Source organism: Chenopodium album, chromosome 5 (assembly GCF_948465745.1).
Source record: "Chenopodium album chromosome 5, dcCheAlbu1.1, whole genome shotgun sequence".
Taxonomy (NCBI): domain Eukaryota; kingdom Viridiplantae; phylum Streptophyta; class Magnoliopsida; order Caryophyllales; family Amaranthaceae; genus Chenopodium; species Chenopodium album.
In genome coordinates, this window is record NC_137838.1 from 4,573,762 (window position 1) to 4,594,442 (window position 20,681).

The window sequence follows — 20,681 nt, forward strand, 5'->3', positions numbered from 1 at the left end:
AAACAAAAGACAAATACACGACGTATATAAATAAATAGGATAGTCAAATTCCACTAATTTTAATTGACATGCAAATCATACACATAAAAATATAATTTCTTTCATGAGAGGATATCTAATTATTTTCTTTTTCAACCGATAGATAATCATGTTATACATACTTAGGAGTTACATTTAACACTAAATTATAGTGAAAAATAGCACCGTAATGACTTCAATAGTTTTGTTATAATGACAGTAGACAATTTTAAACATGTATTTCGTATATTTTTATTAAAGATACATATAGATGAATGAACAAGAAAGCGAAAATATTGTGATAAATATACTAATTTTTTTTTTTTTGACAGATAAATAATAAGAGATAATATACAACTGGTATGATGATTAAGAGTTAATAAATTTTTTTGACAGGATTAAGAGTTAATAATAAGAGATATGTACAACTGGTATGATGATTTAGAATTGACTATATATATATAATATATGTTCATATTTTGATGTTATATAATATATTCATTTTAGCTCAAACTTTTACAAAACCGAAGAGCACACAAACCTAGAATACCCCTAATCAGCCATCCTAAAAATCTAATTAAAATAGTAATAAATTAGAAAACACACCCTTACTAAGGGTTAATAATAAAAAAAATACTCTTAGAGTCTCAGATCGACAGCCAAATATCTTCTAAATTAATTGGCGCAACTCTACAATTTTCAGGGCATGGCATGATGGCACTTAATTACTTTCTATGTGCCACACTTGCTGGAAATTTCCAAAAAATTGTACATTAATCTTAAAAGATTATTCAAACTTTTAATAATAAAGAAAAAAAATTCTACACTTCAAAAATCCTATATAAACATGAGGCACTAACCTTCAAAATACCACACAACCTAGTACTTTCCAAATATATCCCATTTTTACCACTTCAATTAGAAAAAAACATATACCATTTTAAGAGCTGATAAAAATGGCTAGTGCAAGTGCAACCTCTGTTTCTCAACCTATTGCTTACTTTCATCCAACCCATTGGGGTGACCAGTTCCTACAATTCACTCCTCTTGATAATGTTCGTTTTATTTATCCTTATTCTTCAATTCGTCGAGTCTTTCAATACTATATACGAAGTATAAGCTAATAATCTTGCATGAGACTATGGTCTTATTGCATTGTTCTCTACAACTTATTTTTGTTGAATTTAATTTTTAAAACAATAGTAGTTTTTGTTATACTTCTTATTATTATTATTATTATTATTATTATTATTATTATTATTGGTTACGTTTTAAAAAACCTTCTTTTTCTTAAAAATATTTGTACTAGAGCATACAACCTTATATTATTCTTTTCAATTTTTTCATAAAAGACTGAAATCCTATTTATTTCTTATGAAAATTTTATAGTGGTGAGTTATTATTAATTTTAAGTAAACAAACAATAACCTAGATGAGTAATAATCAAACTTTTTACATCTATCTATTAATTGTATAAAAATTGCAACAAACTATGAAATAACAAATTGGATGATATAGGTAACCCAACTTGAAAAGGAGCAAGAAGTTGAGCATCTGAAAGAGCAAGTAAGGAAAGAGCTACTTGCTAGAGTTGCAACTACTGTTGACAAGCCTTTGGAGCTGCTGGATTTCATCGAAGAAATCGAACGTCTCGGGTTGGCATACTTCTTAGAGAAGGAGATCGAGGAATCTTTAGTTCAAGTCTATGAAAACTACCATGACCAATGTGACATAGATGATTTGTACCATGTTGCCACCCGGTTTCGAATCCTAAGGCAACATGGTTATCGTGTGTCTAGTGGTACCTAACAAACAATCATCTTCCTTTTAATTTTTTTTTTTTCTTTTCATTCTGCACGTCAGATAACATTTACAGACCTTATAATATTGTACATCCGAATGTATAATGGACATTATTTAATAAATACTGATGTTTTCAAACAGATGTTTTCAAGAAGTTTAAGAATGAGCAAGGAGGCTTCAAGGATTGCATACTCAACGATGTTCCGGGGCTCCTAAGCTTGTACGAGGCATCGTATGTTCGTATCCATGGAGATGACATCCTAGACGAAGCAATCGTTTTTACGACTACTCATCTTAAACTTATGGTAGATAAGTTAAGCTCTCCTTTGGCCGAACAAGTTGCTCATGCCCTAGACCAACCTCTTCACTATGGCTTTGTTCGACTAGAGTCAAAGCATTACATCGGATTTTACGAACAATATCCTTCTCACAACAAAACTTTGCTCAAATTAGCTAAGTTAGATTTCAACTTACTCCAATTGTTGCATAAACAAGAATTCCAAGATATTTCCAGGTATATAATGCACATCGTACAACCCTTACTTCCTCAGTCGATATTTATATGTGTACCATTAGGTTGTCAAGACTCAAGACCTCGTTAATACTTTTATTTAAATTATTTCCGGACCAAAGGAGTACCTATATATAGTTTTGTTCTAACATTAAATTAAATTTGATGCATGTTACATTAGTTGGTGGAACGATTTTTACCCAAAGGTGCCATTTGTAAGAGATCGATTGGTCGAGGCATACTTCTGGGTATTGGGATGTTACTATGAACGTGAATATTCATCTGCAAGAAAAACATTCATCAAAATATTCATGATTGTGCAAGTTTTTGACGACGTATTTGATGCATATGGTACCTATGACATTCTAAAACTCCTTGTTGAAGCAGTTAAAAGGTTTGTCGAATTTATTATTAATCAATTAAATTGAAATATGACTACCATAATATTTTAATGATTTTATAGTTTATAATTGTCATATTTTCTTTATATTATTGTACTAATACATACTATCAATTAAATTTCTTAGGTGGGACTATAGCTACATAGCAAAATTGCCAGAATATTTTGATTGTTGCTATCAAAAGCTTCTTGAAACCGTAGATGAAGTGGAGGACAAACTAGCTAAAGAAGGAAGATCACAAGGTGTCGAATGTTATAAAGAACGGGTATGTTCGAATTAAAATTATCTTGCATTATCATTAAAATTAATGCATTTTTCAATGATTATCACTCTCCGTTTGTAATCAACAGTCACATGTTATACTATAATATTATAATAATACGCCTTACAAATACATTTTTTTTTTATTTAATTTGTTACAACGAACCCACCTTGAGTCTGTCTAATATCTATGCATGTGTTGCAGATGAACCGTGTTTGTGAGGCATGGCTTGAAGAGGCAAAATGGTGCGGCCAAAGGTACACCCCAGGATTCGAAGAGTATGTAGGAGTGGCTAAGATCTCGATTGCCCAAATTCTAGGGTTTGTTTCATCAATGCTTGGCATGGGACCCGTTGCAACCAATGAAGGAATTGCATGGGTGTGCCAAGAACCTATGCCTACATTGGTAGATGCTTCACATGTGATCTTTAGGCTCAAAAATGACCTAGGCAGCACCGAGGTATGTAATAATTAATTTTTTTACCTGACTCGCCCCACTAACATCCCTGTCCATTTTTTTATTTATTTTGGTGTCATCGTTTATGCCAAAGCTAACACATTAAATGTGTTTGTGTTACAGTTTGAACAAAACAGCAGAACTCATGTTGTGTCGTGTATCCAATGCTACATGAAGGAACATGACGATGTAGATGAGGAACAAGTTTATCAAATCATAGAGAAGAAAGTGGATGATGCATGGAAGGACTTTAACCAAGCATTGCTTCGACCATATGTTATCCCAAAACCTTTGAATGATCGAATTCTCCACCTTACTCGCGCTGTAATGGTTTTCTACAAGGACAGAACAGATGGCTACACCATTGTCAATAAGATCATACAAAATAAAGTTGCATCAGTCCTTGTTCATCCTATCCCAATGATATAATCACAAGATTATTATTATGACTAAATGTTTTATTTGTTTTTCTGAATAAAGATGTGTTTTACGCCTTGTAAGGTGGAAGGATTTTCCTGGTTTTAATCAGGAAATCCTTTCGTTTATTAGCTGTATGACGAATAAATTTCGCTTGCCTTTTGGCGTAAATAAATTACTTGATGAATTTATGTATTTCCTTTGTTCTTTAAATAATATAACTATATTCGGGTTTAGCACTATTATCAATTTTCCACTTTGCCTTTGACCCTTTATAGTTGTAATTTTAATTATAAGAAATACATTTTTACAGGAATTTAAATTTTTTGACTTTTTGCATTTTTTTTTTTTTTCAAAATGCAATAACAACACTAGATTGGTAGAAAATCGTATTTGCCCTCATGAAACCCAAAACCTTGTTCTACTAATGATACGAAGTATTTACCAGTACTAAGGAGTAGCATGTTCTTCTACAAAATAAGGCTCTTATACTTTTCTACGTCTCTTGGTTATTTCTACTAACTATGAATAAGGTTTTATTTTTTAACACACATAACGAGTAGAGCTGTCAAAAGTTGACCCGACCCGAAATACCGACTCAAATCCGATTATTAACCGAACCATATGAACCCGAAAAAATAGTGACCATAACCCAACCTGAAACCAACCCTAGACCCGAGTTGACCCGAGTATGTGAGACCTGAGCCCGAACATGAACTGACTTGGAGATGACCCGACCCGAATGTAACCCGTAAATTATTGACCTGAACCGAGCCCGATTGAAACCGAAATTGACCCAAACCCATTTTAACCCATCAAAACCCGAATTTAACCCGACTAGTTACTAACCTGACCAAAATTCAACCCGACTCGTTCCTAACCCGACCCGAATTTAACCCAACCTGTTACAAACCCGACTTGTTATTAACCTGACCCAAATTCAACCCGACTTGTTATTGACCTGACCAGAATTTTACCAGACCTATTACTAACTCGACCAAATAATTCAACCCGATCTGTTACTAACCCGACTCGAAATCAACACGACTTGTTATTGACCTGACCTAAATTCAACTCAAATTGTTCCTAACCCGATTCCAAATCACCTTAAATGCAATTTCGACCACCTAATTATTGTTGATCAAAGAATTTTGTCTAGGGAGAACAAATCAGTCCAGGCCAGCAAAAGAAAAGAGCATCATCCTCAAATTTAAGAGTTAAATATAGTATATATTTGTTGTATATATGGTCAAAGGCATAATTATCTTCCTAAATTATAGACTATAGTTCCCTAGTATATTGCCATATATATTATAGTCAAAGGAAATAATTAGCTTGATAAAAATGATAATTATCTATTTATAATTAGTTAAACCCGAATATGACCTGACTTAGCTTGGAAATGAACCTGATTGTAACCTGCAAATTATTGACTTGAACATAACCCGACTTGAATCTGAGAATGACCCGACATGGAAATGACCCAACCTGATTATAACCCGCAAATAAATGACTTGAACCAAACCCGACTTGAACCCGAGAATGACTCGACTTGAAAATTACCCGACCTGATTATATCCCGCAAATTATTGACTTGAACTAAACCCGACTCAAACTCGAGAATGACCCGACCTGATTATAACCCGCAAATTATTAAATTGAACAGAACCCGGCTCGAACCCAAGAATTACCCTAACCCGTTTTAACTCGTGAAAACCTGAATTAAACCCGACTTATTGTTCACACAACCCGAATATAACACAACCTGTTATTGACTTGACCTAAACCGAACCCAAACCCCATAAGAAGTATGACCCGACTCAAGCATGACCCAACCCAAACCCGACCCGCATAGGTTATGGAATTAATCTGAATTGACCCGACCCACTCTTACTGACCCAAACCCGACCTGTTTGCCCGAATAGACAGCTCTACCCGAAACCTCCAAATTAAAATTTCTCAAAAAGCGTGGATATTAGCCTTTAATTTTGGAATTTTTTTAACTTTTTTCACCCGGAAATAAAAATTGTCGAAATATTTACCACGTGGTCCCTAATACCCTCTGGAAGTCCAATAGGCTGGGTGGAACCATCCAATTGGCATTTAAACTACCAATTTACCAATTTATAACTTGCACCGATTTTATTAACTCAAGCCTACCCCGAACATTTATGAAAACAAATAATGATCATATATGGTTCCAAACGACACTATATGACCCCAAAATGTGTTCCGTAAACTTACAAAACTTTTCGACACCCGGGGCCCCGAGACCTCCAAAATTTCTCAAAAGTGTGGATATTAGACTTCAATTTTAGAATTTTTTAAAAAAATTTCGCCCGGAAAAAATAAAATTGCCGAAATTTTTACCATGGTCACTAATGCCTTTCGGGAGTCCAATTGGGTGGAACCATCGAATTTGCCTTTAAACGATCAATTTACCGATTTACAACTTGCACCGATTTCATTCACTCGATCCTACCACGAAAATTTATGACAGCAAATAATGATCATATATGGTTCTAAACGACATTAAATGACCCCGAGATGTATCCCCTAGAATTTCAAGACTTTTCGACATCAGGCCTTGAATCCTCCAAAATTTCACAAAAAGCGTGGATATTAGCCTTCAATTTTGAAATTTTGACTTTTTTTTCGCCCGGAAATAAAAATTGCCAAAATGTTTACCATGGTCCCTAATACCGACTGGGAGTCCCATTGGGTGGGTGGAACCATCTAATTTGCCTTTAAACGACCAATTTACCGGTTTACAACTTGCACCGATTTCATTAATAACTCAAGCCTACCACAAACATTTATGACAACATATAATGATCATATATGGTTCCAAACAACATTATAGGACCCCGAGATGTATCTCCTAAAATTTCAAGTCTTTTCGACACCGGGCCCCGAAACATCTAAAATTTCTCAAAAAAGCATGGATATTAGTGTTCAATTTTGGAATTTTTTTACTTTTTCCTCCTGAAAATAAAAATTGTCGAAATGTTTACCATGGTCCTTAATACCCACCAGGAGTCCAATTAGGCTGGTGGAACCATCCAATTTGCTTTTAAACGACCAATTTACCGGTTCATAACTAGCGACCGATTTCATTAACTCAAGCCTACCACAAACATTTATGAAAACATATAATGATCATATATGGTTCCAAACGACATTATATGAACCAGAGATGTATCCCTTAAAATCTAAAGGCTTTTCGACCCCGGGCTCTAAAACCACCAAAATTTCTCAACAATCCTGGATATTAGCCTTCAATTTTGGAATTTTTTGACTTTTTTTCACCCGGAAATAAAAATTTCCGATATGTTTACTATGGTTCCTAATACCCTCCGGAAATCCAATTGGGTGAGTGCAACCATCCTATTTGCCTTTAAAAGGCCAATTTACCAGTTTACAATTTGCACTTATTTAATTAACTCAATCCTACAACGAACATTTACAATATGTAATGATCATATATGGTTCCAAACGACATTATATGACCCCGAGATGTATCCCTTAAAATCTCAAGATTTTTCAACAACAGGCCCTGAAACCTTCAAAATTTCATAAAAAGCATGGATAATAGTCTTCAATTTTGGAATTTTTTGACTTTTTTTTTTACCCGTAAATAAAAATTTCCGATATCTTTATCATGGTTCTTAATACCCTCTGGAAATCCAATTGGGTGGGTGGAACCATCCAATTTGTCTTCAAACGACCAATTTACCAGTTTACAATTTAATTGCACCGATTTCATTAACTCAAGCCTTCCACGAACATTTATGACAACAAATAATGACCATATATGGTTCCAAACGACATTATATGACCCCGACATATATTCCCAAGAATTTCAACACTTTTTGACACCGGGCCCCGAAACCTCCAAAATTACTCAAAAAGTATGAATATTAGCCTTTAATTTTGAAATTTTTTGAATTTTTTTCGCCCGAAAATAAAAATTGTCGAAATGTTTACCATGGTCTTTAATATCCTCTGGGAGTCCAATTGGGTGGGTCAGTGGGTGGAACCATCCAATTTGCCTTTAAACAACCAATTTACCGATTTTCAACTTGCATCAATTTCATAAATTCAAGCCTATCACGAACATTTACGAAAACATATAATGATCATATATGGTTCCAAACGACATAATATGACCCCGAGATGTATCCGCTAAAATCTCAAACTTTTTCGACACCGGGCCCCGAAACCTCTAAAATTTCTCAAAAGGCGTGAATATTAGCCTTCAATTTTGGAAAATTTTGACTTCTTTATTCGCCCGGAAATAAAAATTGCCGAAACGTTTACCATGGTCCCTAATACCCTCTGAGAGTCCAATTGGGTGGGTGGAACCATCCAATTTGCCTTTAAACGACCATTTTACCAATTTACAACTTGCACCGATTTCATTAACTCAAGTCTACCACAAACATTTATGACAACATATAATGATCATTTATGGTTCCGAACGGCATTATATGACCCTGAGATGTATCCCCTAAAATCTCATTTCTTGTTGACACCGGGCTCCGAAACCTTAGAAATTTCTCAAAAAGCATGGATATTCTTCATTTTTGGAATTTTTTTAACTCTTTTTTGCACGGAAATAAAAATTGGTGAAATTTTTACCATGGTCCCTAATACCCTCTGGGAGTCCAATTGGATGGGTGGAACCATTCAATTTTCCGTTAAACGACCAATTTACCGGTTTACAACTTGCACCGATTTCATTAACTCAAGCCTACCACGAACAATTATGATAACATATAATGATCATATATGGCTCCAAACGGCATTATATGACCCCGAGAATGTATTCCCTAGAATTTCTATACTTTTCGACACCGAACCCCGAAACCTCCAAAATTTCGCAAAATGCGTGGATATTAGTCTTTAATTTTGGAATTTTTTGACTTTTTTTCGCTCCGAAATAAAAATTGCCAAAAATGTTTACCATGGTCCCTAATACCCTCTTGGAGTCCAATCGGGTGGGTGAAACCATTCAATTTGCCTTTAAACGACCAATTTACCGGTTTACAACTTCATTGATTTCATTAACTCAAGCCTACCACGAACATTTATAACAACATATAACGATCATATATAGTTTCAAACGGCATTATATGACCCCAAGATGTATACCCTAACACTTCAAGAATCAGTTCGAATTCCGACGGATTAGTTCCGACGGACAGGTAATTCCGTCGGAAAAGCCGAAATTTCCGACGGATTTATATTAGGTTGATAAAAATGATAATTATCTATTTATAGTTAGTTGAACCCGAATATGATCTGACTTAAAAATGACCCGACCTGATTGTAACCTGCAAATTATTGACTTGAACATAACCCGACTTGAATCCAACTTGGAAATGACCCAACCTGATTATAACCCGCAAATTATTGACTTGAACCGAACCCGACTTGAACCCGAAAATGACCTGTCTTGAAAATGACCCGACCTGATTATAATCCGCAAATTATTGACTTGAACCGAACCCGACTTAAACCCGAGAATGACCCGACCTGATTCTAACCCGCAAATTATTGACTTGAACCGAACCCGAGAATCACTCTTACCCGTTTTAACGCGTGAAAACCCAAATTAAACCCTACCTATTGTTCACCGACCCGAATGTAACCCGACGTGTTATTAATACGACCTAAACCCAACCCAAACCCGATAAGAAGTATGACCCGACGTGACCCGATTCAAGCATGACCCAACCCAAACCCGACCCGCGTAGGTTATGGAAATAATTTGACCCGAGTTTACCCGACCCAAACCTGACCCGTTTACCCGAATTGACAGCTCTAATAACGAGTAAGGGCCTGTTCTCATTAACTGAACTCAGCTGAACTGAACTGAACTGAATTGAGCTGAGCTGAACTGAACTGAATTGAACTGAACTGAAATGAATATTTTATAAGAGAAGAAAATTAGGAGCTGAGCTGAACTGAACTGAACTGAGCTGAGCTGAACTAAACTGAATTTCAACGTAATAAAACAGGCCCTAAGCTTTACAAACGTGCAGTATTCGTGCTTTCACCTTTTGAATTTGAATATGTAATCACATTTTAGAAAACAGGATGTTTATACAAGTAAAATGCTACCCAACTTCCTCATTTTGAACGTATACAATTTTTTTTATGTCCTTCAAAACTTTCGTAATATATAATTCTCTCTATTTTATCATTAAAAAAAATATCTACCATGAATTTTATACCCATGCAATATTTTTGATTGCTTCATCCCAATAAACCCATTAAATATATGTCATTGTTCATAAAACCTGTTACCAAACGTAAAAAATAAAAGGAACAGATAGTAGTTATGGAGGAATTTGCATTTACTTGGGATAATAACAAAGGAGCACATTGTCTGAGATTTAGATGAATAAAGAGAGAATGAATTTTTTTTTTAAAATACTTTTTGAAATCAAGTGCTTGAACTCCTTTGAAGGTACTTTTTTAACAGTGTCTTCATTCTTGTGAGAGAATAATTTAAAACGTAACATTTAAATTATAACACATAATATTCTCATATAAGATGTGTTCTGTCATTGTTCTTAGCTTCTTTGACCAGGCTCCTGTCCAACCTCGGCTTCTTTACTCTTATCTTGTTGATCAACTTCTTTCATCTGTTCATCTTGGAGATCCATGTCATTGTTCTGGTCTTGTTGGAGTACCATGTCATTGTTCTGGTCTTGTTGGAGCGCCATGTCATTGTTCTGGTCTTGTTGGAGTTCCAAGATACTATTCTGATTTTGTTGGAGCTCAACATTGTTGTGATCCTCTTGGCGCTCGGGTACATGGCTCAATTCTTGTTGAGGCTCAGGTTGCGCACTTGTGTCTTGATGGAGCTCAAGTGACTTCTGCTGCTCAAACTGGGGCCTACCTGCATTGTCATGGTGGAACCTTACCACAATGCAGGTGATATTGTCAGCACTACCACGGTTGAAAGCAGTCTCAGTTAATTTCCTAGCAGCTGCTTCGGGTTCTTCCTCTGCCCAAGCAATCGAAACAGCATCCTGATCACACAGCAAGCACAAACACTTTAGTTAATTGGTAGAAAACTTTGAATACAATCTGATGCAACAAAATACAGAACACTGCATAAGTGAGCTAATGGCCAACAACAATACAAATAAATAGCAGAAATATGGCCCATACAATATATAGGCCATGTTTGGTAAATGACTTTTTGATGGCTTTTTGGTTAGCTTTTAGCTTTTAGCTTTTTTATGTGGTCAAACAGCCAAAATATGTGTTTGGTAATTGGCTTTTTAGTCAGCAACAAAGCTGGCTTTTAAGCCAAAATGAAAAAGCTGCTTTGAGTAGTAGTTTTTTTTTTTTTTTTTTTTTTGACTTGTTGGCCCACAAATTATCTAATAAACAGCCAACAAGCAACAAATAATTTACCAAACACTTTTATAAACAGTCAGCTTAAACGGTCAATTTCAAAAGTCATTATAAACATCCAAACATTCCAGCAGGTCAAACAAGCCAAGTGAACCAGCCAACCCACAACCGCCATTTGCCAAACAAGGCCATAAAGTATCCTCTTCAAGGTATAAACTAAAATCACTAAAAGAACCGATACTATAAAAACACTGTATTACTCTTTTACGTAGAAGAGTCTGCTCAAATTGAACACATTTAACATCATATAATTAAAAGTACCTGGCCTTAATTTTTTTATAATAAAAATAAAAAATAAATAAATAAATAAATAAATAAATAAAAAATAAAAAAAAACCTTAATTTCTTTTAGAATATAAACCAGAAAATCAGCATGTAGCAGATTAATCGTCAAGAACAGAGCATACCTCATTTGGGACAACATCCCAAAGGCCATCACTGGCAAGCACAAGTAATTCAAGTTCTTCATTGATCTCTTGTTCCTGAGACAGTAAACTAATCATTAATGACTATTCAATGTAAACCCTCTATACTACTACACCCACAAAGAAAAACATCACAAATTACACTCTTTTACTCAAAGGAACACAAACACACATAATTCGAAGATTAAGGATAGTTGACAATCAACGTTATTAGAAGTCTGAACACCTTCAAAAGAATGAAATCAACAGGGGACGCCTTTACATCAGTTACATCCATGAATTAACAGTCCTAAACCAACAAAAGGATGAGAGCCCAATCCATCAGAAGATTAATACAAAAAAATTACCCAAAATGCCAATTCAATCTAATTAGGGAAAAAAAAAGAGAGAGAGAGAATCACATTTAAAAAAGATGGAAAACATTGTGAGGAAGATGGATTACCACAGATATTAGATAGGAAGATATCCCGTGTAAAGGCTAAAAGAAGCTAACTGATACCTCCATGACTTCATCATGACCTTACACCAAAGTTCGGGTCTAACCAAAAGTTTGCTAAATTAAAAAATTAAAAGAATTAAGACACAACAGAGATGACTACATTATAAAGAAACATTGCATAGGGTAAAGTTTGGGTCTAACCAAAAGTTTGCTACATTAATAAATCAAAATAATTAAGACACAACAGAGAATACATTATAAAGACACATTTATCTGAACCTCGATATCATTGTTCATAAAAATAATATGTACCCTACTCGAGAAAGAAAATTTGAAGATTACACTAACCATTCTGTACGATCAATGGATGATATTCAAACCTAAAATAGTTGTCAGGTCTTAATATTTTTACCTGAATTTCAGGTTCTGCCACAACAAATTGTTTTAACATGCGATTGCCAAAAGCACGAGACATGGCTAATACACCTCCAACTCTCCAAGTCCCTGGAAAAGGCAATGTAAGGTTAAATGATGTACTGATAATGACAATTAACATTTACAGTTGAAGCATTAGGACATGCTTGACAACACTTCAAAAAAGAATTGTAAAAGATTGGATCACACATGCTGTCTATACAGACTCGGATCCGCACAAGTTTCGAAAATTAAACTAGTTTACAAATTTGAACTCATTTTAGTAAGATAGATCTTTTTGTAAAGGTGGAGCTAAGTATAGCTCACAATAAGCCAACATTGTGGATAATCTTGCTTCCATTAAGCACAAGAAGAATCACACATAGAACAAGTTGCAACACAAATTTACAACTGCATAATTAACAAATATCAAAGCAATAATCAAATATCAGCGCCACCCAACACAAGTATATATCTAATCAAGGTACAGGATAACTCATCTCTCAGATTGTTACATGTTTCACAAATTCCTCATTAATCTCTCTCTTTTTTCAACTAGTATAAGTCCCAAAAATACCACATACCAGAAACACGACAACACAGAATGCCTAATCACTCAACTTATCAGTCAATTTTAGTGGAGTCCAAATTTCACCATCCATTGGCATTTGGGTTATACTAGACTAAATTAGCACTTGTTGATGAAACTGCGGTTCTAATTTCTTGAGCAGATAAACACTCATTGCATAGCACTAATGGTTGGCTGGAAATACCGTCTTATAGCAAAGTGGGCACTAAGGCTGCAGATATCCACCTCCTCCCATAAGGAGCTAAAACCTCTTTAAAGGCATCGACATGATATCAGCAAAAGAAAAAGGCAGCCAAATGGCAGATAATCAGTAAGCAACTCACCTGAAGGATCAATTTCCAATTTTCATACTGCCAATTGCAAGGCTGAATGAAAACTATCAGAAGCCAACTGCTAATATAATGACGCTAGTGTAAGTTCAGAAGTTACCACTCAGCCAAAATAACTATGAATTAAGAGTCTAAGTAGTTCAAGGGTAAGTGGCAATTCACCAAAAATATAAATTGCAAAACAAACAATTACCTTCCTCACACGATCACAGCAGAAAGTCCACATAGGCCTATACAAAATATTATAATGGATACTTTCTTTTGGAAACCACTCCAAACCGTTCTCCCTTGGGATAATTTTGTGGTTCAATATTGTATCATTTTTTTTTTTTGAGGAAAAAAAAAAATGATACAATATTGAACCACAAAATTATCCAAGGGAGAATTTGAGAAAGGTCATCATGATTCGGAAATTTGAGAAAACAACTACCACAGGGGTCAACAAGACAACCTATCTAATACTCTGTTACATCCCTTATCTCCATTCTTTCTACAGGGCAAGGTATCTGATATTCTGATGTATCTACAGCTTAGCAACTGCAGAAGTCTCCAGGAAACCAACCAACACTAATCAATCTTCAGTATCACAAGATATGCAAACATAACAAACCTTCATAATCTTCCCAAAAGGTCATTACAAGGAATAAGAGACAAACTTCATAACTGGTACACAGGACATCTACAACTCTAGAAAGAGAGAAAATTTTTTTAAAAAAAAAAAAAAAAAAAAAAAAACTCGCAGACAATCATGCCCAAGAAAGAAGCTATGCACCTAGCAGATAGCACAAAGCAGCAGCATTTCTTGAGAACACACCAATCTAGAAAAGACATTCTCTTATATGATAGATGTCTCTTTGAGCAGCCTCCCCAAAAAGATTGGTCATCAGGCAATAATTTTACAAGGATAAAAGAAATCTGTAGAGAACTAACACAATGAAAGAAAAAGCTATTACTGAAGTCCTCTGATGAATGTTGATCTCACCTGCCCACATTACAACACCACCTGCACTCTCTATTCTCTTCCGCTCATCAAGTCTGTTTGGCTTGTGATCTTCAGAAAGGGCTATTGCTGTTCAGATAAGTGACGTAAAATATCAAGGACCTTCAAATCCATTCAACATAGGCAAAAGACGAGAAATTAACAGTAAAACATTTATGTTGCACAAACATGCGTCGCATATAATCATATAACGAATTAAGGATGTATCCTGTATATCAACCCAGCTTATAATCATTTTTTAGGGAGCTAACAAATTAAAACATCAGTAATGTTTTGCTAAATGAGCAAGAACTTATTTTGCTTTGCGTGGTCACTCCATTAATATCCACATGAAAGTATATTCTAATTTTTGAGCACTCTCCTTTATCAAAAAAAGTCACTTTCAACAACACCTATAAGTCAAAAGGTCTATGAATAACAAATCATAATGGAGCTTCTCTTTTGTTTCATCAGAAAACTCTTCACTATTTTTGGGTTATCCCTGCCATACAACACCCTGCCAGCATTATTTCTAACATTTAGTTGAGCTGGTTAAGAGTTTAATCCTAATAGCCATCTCCAGTATATTAAGAATAATTAAATCCCAAACGTCCTCTTCAGTAAACCAAGATACAGTTTAATTACTGTCTTTCAGTTTTCATAATTACTGGGGATTCTTCAAGAAACATGACCTCCACCTCATACTGAACAATGACAGATAAATCATCAATAATTTTCATTAATAAGCAATAGGATTTTTTTTTTTTTTAAATTACACCATACAAGAATACACACTGATAACTACTTCAATGTATTCCACAAATTTTAGCAAAACAAATATTCACACATTTAACCTTTTCCAGCCTTTGATATTACTGTGCGTGAATCTCCAACATTAGCAACATAAAGATGGTTTTCAACAAGTACTGCTGTTGAAGCTGTGGACCCATCGTCCCTGAATGTATCCTTTTCAGAATCCAAGAACTCCGCATCAGTTTTCTTGTATGTTTCACCTGAGGCATTGACCACTTATCAGATAACAAACAGGATATAATTTCACAAAAGCAGAGCACAATCTGTTTTTTATTCAAAACTATTTTTTTTTTATTTTAAAAAGATGGGACAAGAATATATTCTATGAAGTAACTTCTTATGTTCATTAAAATTGAAATTAAATATTTTTGTACATTTTGAGCCTCTGTATTATATGTCAAGAATTATATTACACATTGGCACATGAACAAAGTACACAATAACCAATCAAGTTAAGTGGCCTTCTTAACAGTTGAAAGATACAGAAGTTAATTAAACATGCAATCATATGTTCATAGAAATAATGCAGCCACGTGAGCATCAATTAACATTCAACACACAACAGACAGCAAAATAGGAACGTACTTATAGCCACTTTAGTGTCCTCAATAAATTTTGGATGTTTCATGAGATTCTCAAAGAGATAATCCTTTAAGTACTCAGCTGCACGAGAACCACCATGACCTACACAACATATAAATTTTGTTAACTATAGATTTAATAGTAAATTTTCAATTTTTCACTTTCCTAATGTTCATATTCTTGGTACTAGCACAACAAGTAAAAAAATCACTCATAATAGGCATATAGTTAGAGATAATTATAATTGAATAAATTCCTGTCATGTACTAAATCAGCTAAAATGCACAGCATTCCTACAATATTGTGCAAGTTAATAAGAACATGGCAGCACATAAAAATTATGAATAGTTTGACCTGAGTACAGGAGCTGCCAAATTAATAGATATTACGATGCAACTTTTACAAACAATTGTAAAAAATAAGGCCAGGCGAAAAAATATTTCTATTTCAGTACACACACACCATTATGCTTATCACATCATAAGTAACAAAGCAAATAAAGCTATTCCATGTTGAACCATATACCACAGAAAAAAACAATCTATAGTATGATCCAATGCTTTTTACTTAATTTGCTTTTCCCCCTTCTCTCAGGTTCACTTTCCTCAAGTTGGAATTCCAACAATCTATCCTCCCTCATCTGGAAACTTTTATTCTCTCCTCATATGCAACTTGTTGTAAGCTCCAGCATATATCACCTTAAAGCAGGCCAAATTGCCAAGCAGAACCACAGACATACAGTAACAAAACTCTGTCAAGAAAGCAGCAACTCCACATCTCATGGGTCTAATATTGGATCTCACAGCCATAGCTGCAGGAATTGACTAGAGAGGAAATCTAGACTAAGGCAGACTACTTCCTATTTAAAGCATTACTTTCTAACATAAGAAAGTTCCAAATCTGATGCAACCTTTTAAGTTTATAAATTGTCTATATCTCTCTCATATCACATGGGTCCTCTTTTTTCTTACTCTCTATCCCTCTCATCTCCAAAAACTGACTAGAAATTCATATTTTTAAAGTGATGCATCAAAAACAAAATGGAGGAAGATTACATTTAGACATACCATTTAGCATCTCATCTACTCATGATGAAAAATAAAACAAAAGTTCCAACTTTGTAGCAACTACATTATGTATATAAGCTTTTAAGAGCTCAACGATGTCAATATGCGCAATGAATTGCAGGAATGCATCTATATTTGCTTCACAAAATGGCCTTTACATCACTAAAAAGTCTTGACCGTACAAAATCCTACCGCTACACTCTTTAGCTAATTCAATTAACAGCAGTAACTACATTATCTCTTTTGATCACATGTTAATAACCTTCAGCAGATCTACCAGCTAACTTAATGAGACTCTAGAATAAGAGCTTTCTCTTTCATCTCAAGGTAATGAAAACGTTAGCAATCTTAGCATTTATTGATTAACTCTCCTATTTATCAGAGATCCAACTTAAAGTCCACATTAACTTCGTGCAAAGTATAAAGGTGGAGAGAGAGAGGAGGGAAGATATGCCCTATACTAAGATTACTAACAGGACACAAAATACAGCTCCAATGTCAAAGAAATTTAAGGTGATAAAAGCTAATCAGTACAGCAGAATGCGGCAATCAAATTCACTTACTGCAAAAGAAAGATACCTAACCACAAGAAAGATAAGAGAGAATGAGGGTTAAAAGGGAAATGTGCAAGATGCATCTAAATATGCACATTAACAAGGTTCAAATTCTTCAAAAACAGAATGCTAACAAGCGAGCTGCAAGTCAAGTAAATAAAATCTGACCATCAAAAATTCCGAAGAGGCACACAGTTTTCCCATTCTTTTTAGACATTTTGACATCAAAAAAATCTTCCATGCTAGCTCTCTTTCCCCGGAAACTTGAATATCCACAGCTTAACTTTCCATCTTCACTGTCACACAAGAAGAAAATCAAGAAGTGCAATGCCACTTAATAGCAGAAATGAATGGTTTATTTATTCAAAATGTAATTCTATAGCAGAAAGATCAAAAATTAACACATTAAGAAATAAAATTGGTACATCAAAGTTCTATTGTCAATTAAGCTTTGGAGAAAGAGAACAAATTAAAAATCGAGACCAATTTAATCTACATAAATGCCACAATAATTTTTATTATTCTTTTTAAAGATATCTATGTAGTCATTAGTCATGCAGAGTTAGACAGCCTTTTTCTAATGGCTCATCCAATGCAACACTGCTTATAATCATGAAAGGATGGGAACAAACACCTAATTGTGCAGAGTAAATGATAACATCAGGGGGCGAAAAAGTTACCTAAACAGGAAAACACACAGTTATAGAGGTCCAGGCCTTTCAATTGCCAATTTCTAAGTGAGGTCAAGCTTTCAAGCCTGTACCCACTTACTTGGATGCTATGCCAAATACAAACTTTAATGTTATTCTCTGCAGAATGTGTGCCAAAGAAGTGCTCTTTCTTTTCAACACTATGAAATACCTCTTAAAATAACAAGTAAAACCCCTTACACAAGGAAAACATCAGAAAAAATGGTACCATTGTCTCATGATAATTTAATATTGTTTTGGGGTAGCTTTTAAAAGTGAATACAAATGGGTAACTTGCAAAAAATTGTAATTAAGAAGAGGATTTGTCCATTGTTAACCAAAATAAGGGTTGTGCTACGTTCATTCAACCCAAGTATGATGTGAAACCTTAATTCAAAGCAATGAAAGCACTACTAACAAGATCAGCTATAATTTGGGAACATTTCAAGTAGCAAATAGGTGACTAAATTTGTTGAGGCAAACCAAGGATCCATTAATATTTTTTATTAAAAAAAAAGGCATAAATTTGACATGACACAAACAATAGGATGCTATAAAGTTCAATGAAAGCCATGTTTGGTAGTAACCACTAACCAGTAGAAACTGGTGACATAAACTTGCTAAGCCAATAACATTTAATACAAAATACTATAGTTAGGAAACATCAATCCTGAAGTCGATCAGGCATTCAAACATTCTCTTTTCAGCCCTTGGAAGAGCATTGGAAAAAATATATGTTGCACCTAGGTTATAATAATATTAACAATAATTAGCAATGACAGAGATTCGAATTTAACAGATACAGACATTAACTTGACTTTCTCAACAATCCTTTGCCATCATAAACAATAATTTACACTGATACTTGTAATATGCTGCCGTCATTAAGTTCTAGGCAATCAAGTTCCTACATGGAAAGGATAAAATTCTTGAATAAATCTGATATTCACCTTTTGCATCCACCACTAGCATAGCCACCATTCTCCCCTTTCTCTGGCAAGACACCCACTACGGAACCCCGATTTTGCATAGAACTAGTATCAACCATCATTTTTCCACTTGCCCTGAACCTTCTAATCTCACAACTCAAGGAATACGAGGGACTACGTTTGTCATGCAAAGCTCGTCCCGTGATTCCTAGCCATACACTTCCTCTGGATTGAACCCCGATGCACCCGACTTGAATTATAACATTTCTTAAAGAACTGCTGCATATCATCTAATTCTACCAAACTGGCCTAACTTTCTCTGGCAATAACCAAAACATCTGCATAATTGCATCAACATAATACTTAATATGAGTTACAATTCTATTATTCCCAAAAAAAAAAAGCAAAAGTTATCTAAGCTAAACTGAAACAACATCCAAATTTCAAGCTGAAAAACTTTTGCCACTTCACTTGATCATCATACTATCTGTGCAAACATGATTTCAGGCTGTAATCAACATATTACACTTTCTTTATAACTCAACTAATCAAAAACATCCAATTCTTACTTAAACTAATCATATGACATCAAATAATCACTTCGAAACAACACGAAACCTCGGAAATCCAAACAAACATAATCAAATAACAAAACCTCAAGCTGAAATCAAACAAAACACAAAAATTAAGTGCAAAATGAACTTACATTAACACGACGTTACTCCTTGGGCAATCAGCAACACAACTTCCAAATAAACAATATAATCGAATCAAATTGATACGAAAAATCACAATTCCAAACAATAATTACAGATCCGCCAAACAATTTCCCCAAATTTTAATCAAATAATTGTGATAGTAACCCAAAATTCAATCAATCGTCAAAAAAACAATCAAAAAACGAAGAAAAAACAAATAAAATCGAATCTATAGCAGAAAATACCGATCTACGTCTGCGATTATGGATAAAATTAATCGGTGAGGTAAAATTTGATCAGAATCAAGAGGAATCTAATGTAAAGGAAGAAAAGGCAAAATTCCTTTAATAAGGCTTTGAATTTCCTCTCTCTAGAAAATGATAGAGAGAGAATCTGGATTGTGGAACCCTAGAGAGAGAAAGAGAAAAAGGTGATCTGGGAGCGTGATGAAATTTGCAGTTTTTGAGAGAGTGAGTGAGGAATGGAGGAGATAGAGAGAGAAACTGACAGATTAAGAGAGAGAAAGAGAAGGAAAAAAGGGAAAGTTTTTAAGTGTGAATTTTTGGCAAAGAAGAAGAGTGACACCGTGGCATTATTCATGCATCTACTGTTAACAGCTTTGATTGGGAAGGATCAACGGATGATAGATGGATTGATAGGGTGCATCATGGCCTCATGGGCTCATATCCCCATTTTGCATTTCTATCCGAATTCTATCGTGCCCGTGCGATTGCATAATATATATAGCTGTCAATTCAAGTAAACGTGTCGGGTAATAGTGGATCGGGTCAACTCGTGTTGAGTCAATTCATATTAATTCCATAACCTATGCGGGTCGGGTTTGGGTTGGATCATGCTTGAGTCGAGTCATG

The 20,681-nt window shown here is 34.7% G+C and overlaps 2 protein-coding genes across 2 annotated transcripts; one reads left to right on the forward strand and one right to left on the reverse strand.

Moving 5' to 3' along the window:
• Positions 1 to 806: 806 nt before the first annotated feature.
• On the forward strand, positions 807 to 3,880 carry LOC145631344 (putative sesquiterpene synthase). The gene is made up of 7 exons (XM_081683416.1): positions 807 to 1,073; positions 1,537 to 1,819; positions 1,963 to 2,335; positions 2,514 to 2,726; positions 2,860 to 2,998; positions 3,200 to 3,454; positions 3,575 to 3,880. The coding sequence occupies exons 1-7, from the start codon at positions 975 to 977 to the stop codon at positions 3,878 to 3,880; spliced, it is 1,668 nt and encodes a 555-aa protein (XP_081539542.1). The 5' UTR covers positions 807 to 974.
• A 6,388-nt stretch (positions 3,881 to 10,268) lies between these two features.
• LOC145631605 (putative protein phosphatase 2C member 13, mitochondrial) lies at positions 10,269 to 20,374 on the reverse strand. The gene is made up of 9 exons (XM_081683718.1): positions 19,818 to 20,374; positions 19,133 to 19,449; positions 17,662 to 17,789; positions 15,876 to 15,974; positions 15,332 to 15,490; positions 14,481 to 14,567; positions 12,579 to 12,670; positions 11,710 to 11,784; positions 10,269 to 10,911 (listed from the first exon to the last, which is right to left on the reverse strand). Exons 2-9 carry the CDS (start codon positions 19,399 to 19,401, stop codon positions 10,450 to 10,452), a joined length of 1,371 nt encoding a protein of 456 aa, XP_081539844.1. The 5' UTR covers positions 19,402 to 19,449; positions 19,818 to 20,374; the 3' UTR covers positions 10,269 to 10,449.
• Positions 20,375 to 20,681: the final 307 nt, after the last annotated feature.

Coding starts and splice junctions, on each gene's coding strand:
- LOC145631344 (XM_081683416.1), top strand. CDS start 975: ATGGCTAGTGCAAGTGCAACCTCTGTTTCTCAACCTATTGCTTACTTT. Junction 1,074..1,536: donor AATTCACTCCTCTTGATAAT/GTTCGTTTTATT, acceptor TGGATGATATAG/GTAACCCAACTTGAAAAGGA. Junction 2,336..2,513: donor GAATTCCAAGATATTTCCAG/GTATATAATGCA, acceptor ATGTTACATTAG/TTGGTGGAACGATTTTTACC.
- LOC145631605 (XM_081683718.1), bottom strand. CDS start 19,401: ATGATATGCAGCAGTTCTTTAAGAAATGTTATAATTCAAGTCGGGTGC. Junction 17,790..19,132: donor GCTAGTGGTGGATGCAAAAG/GTGAATATCAGA, acceptor CTTGTGTGACAG/TGAAGATGGAAAGTTAAGCT. Junction 15,491..15,875: donor GGACACTAAAGTGGCTATAA/GTACGTTCCTAT, acceptor TCAATGCCTCAG/GTGAAACATACAAGAAAACT.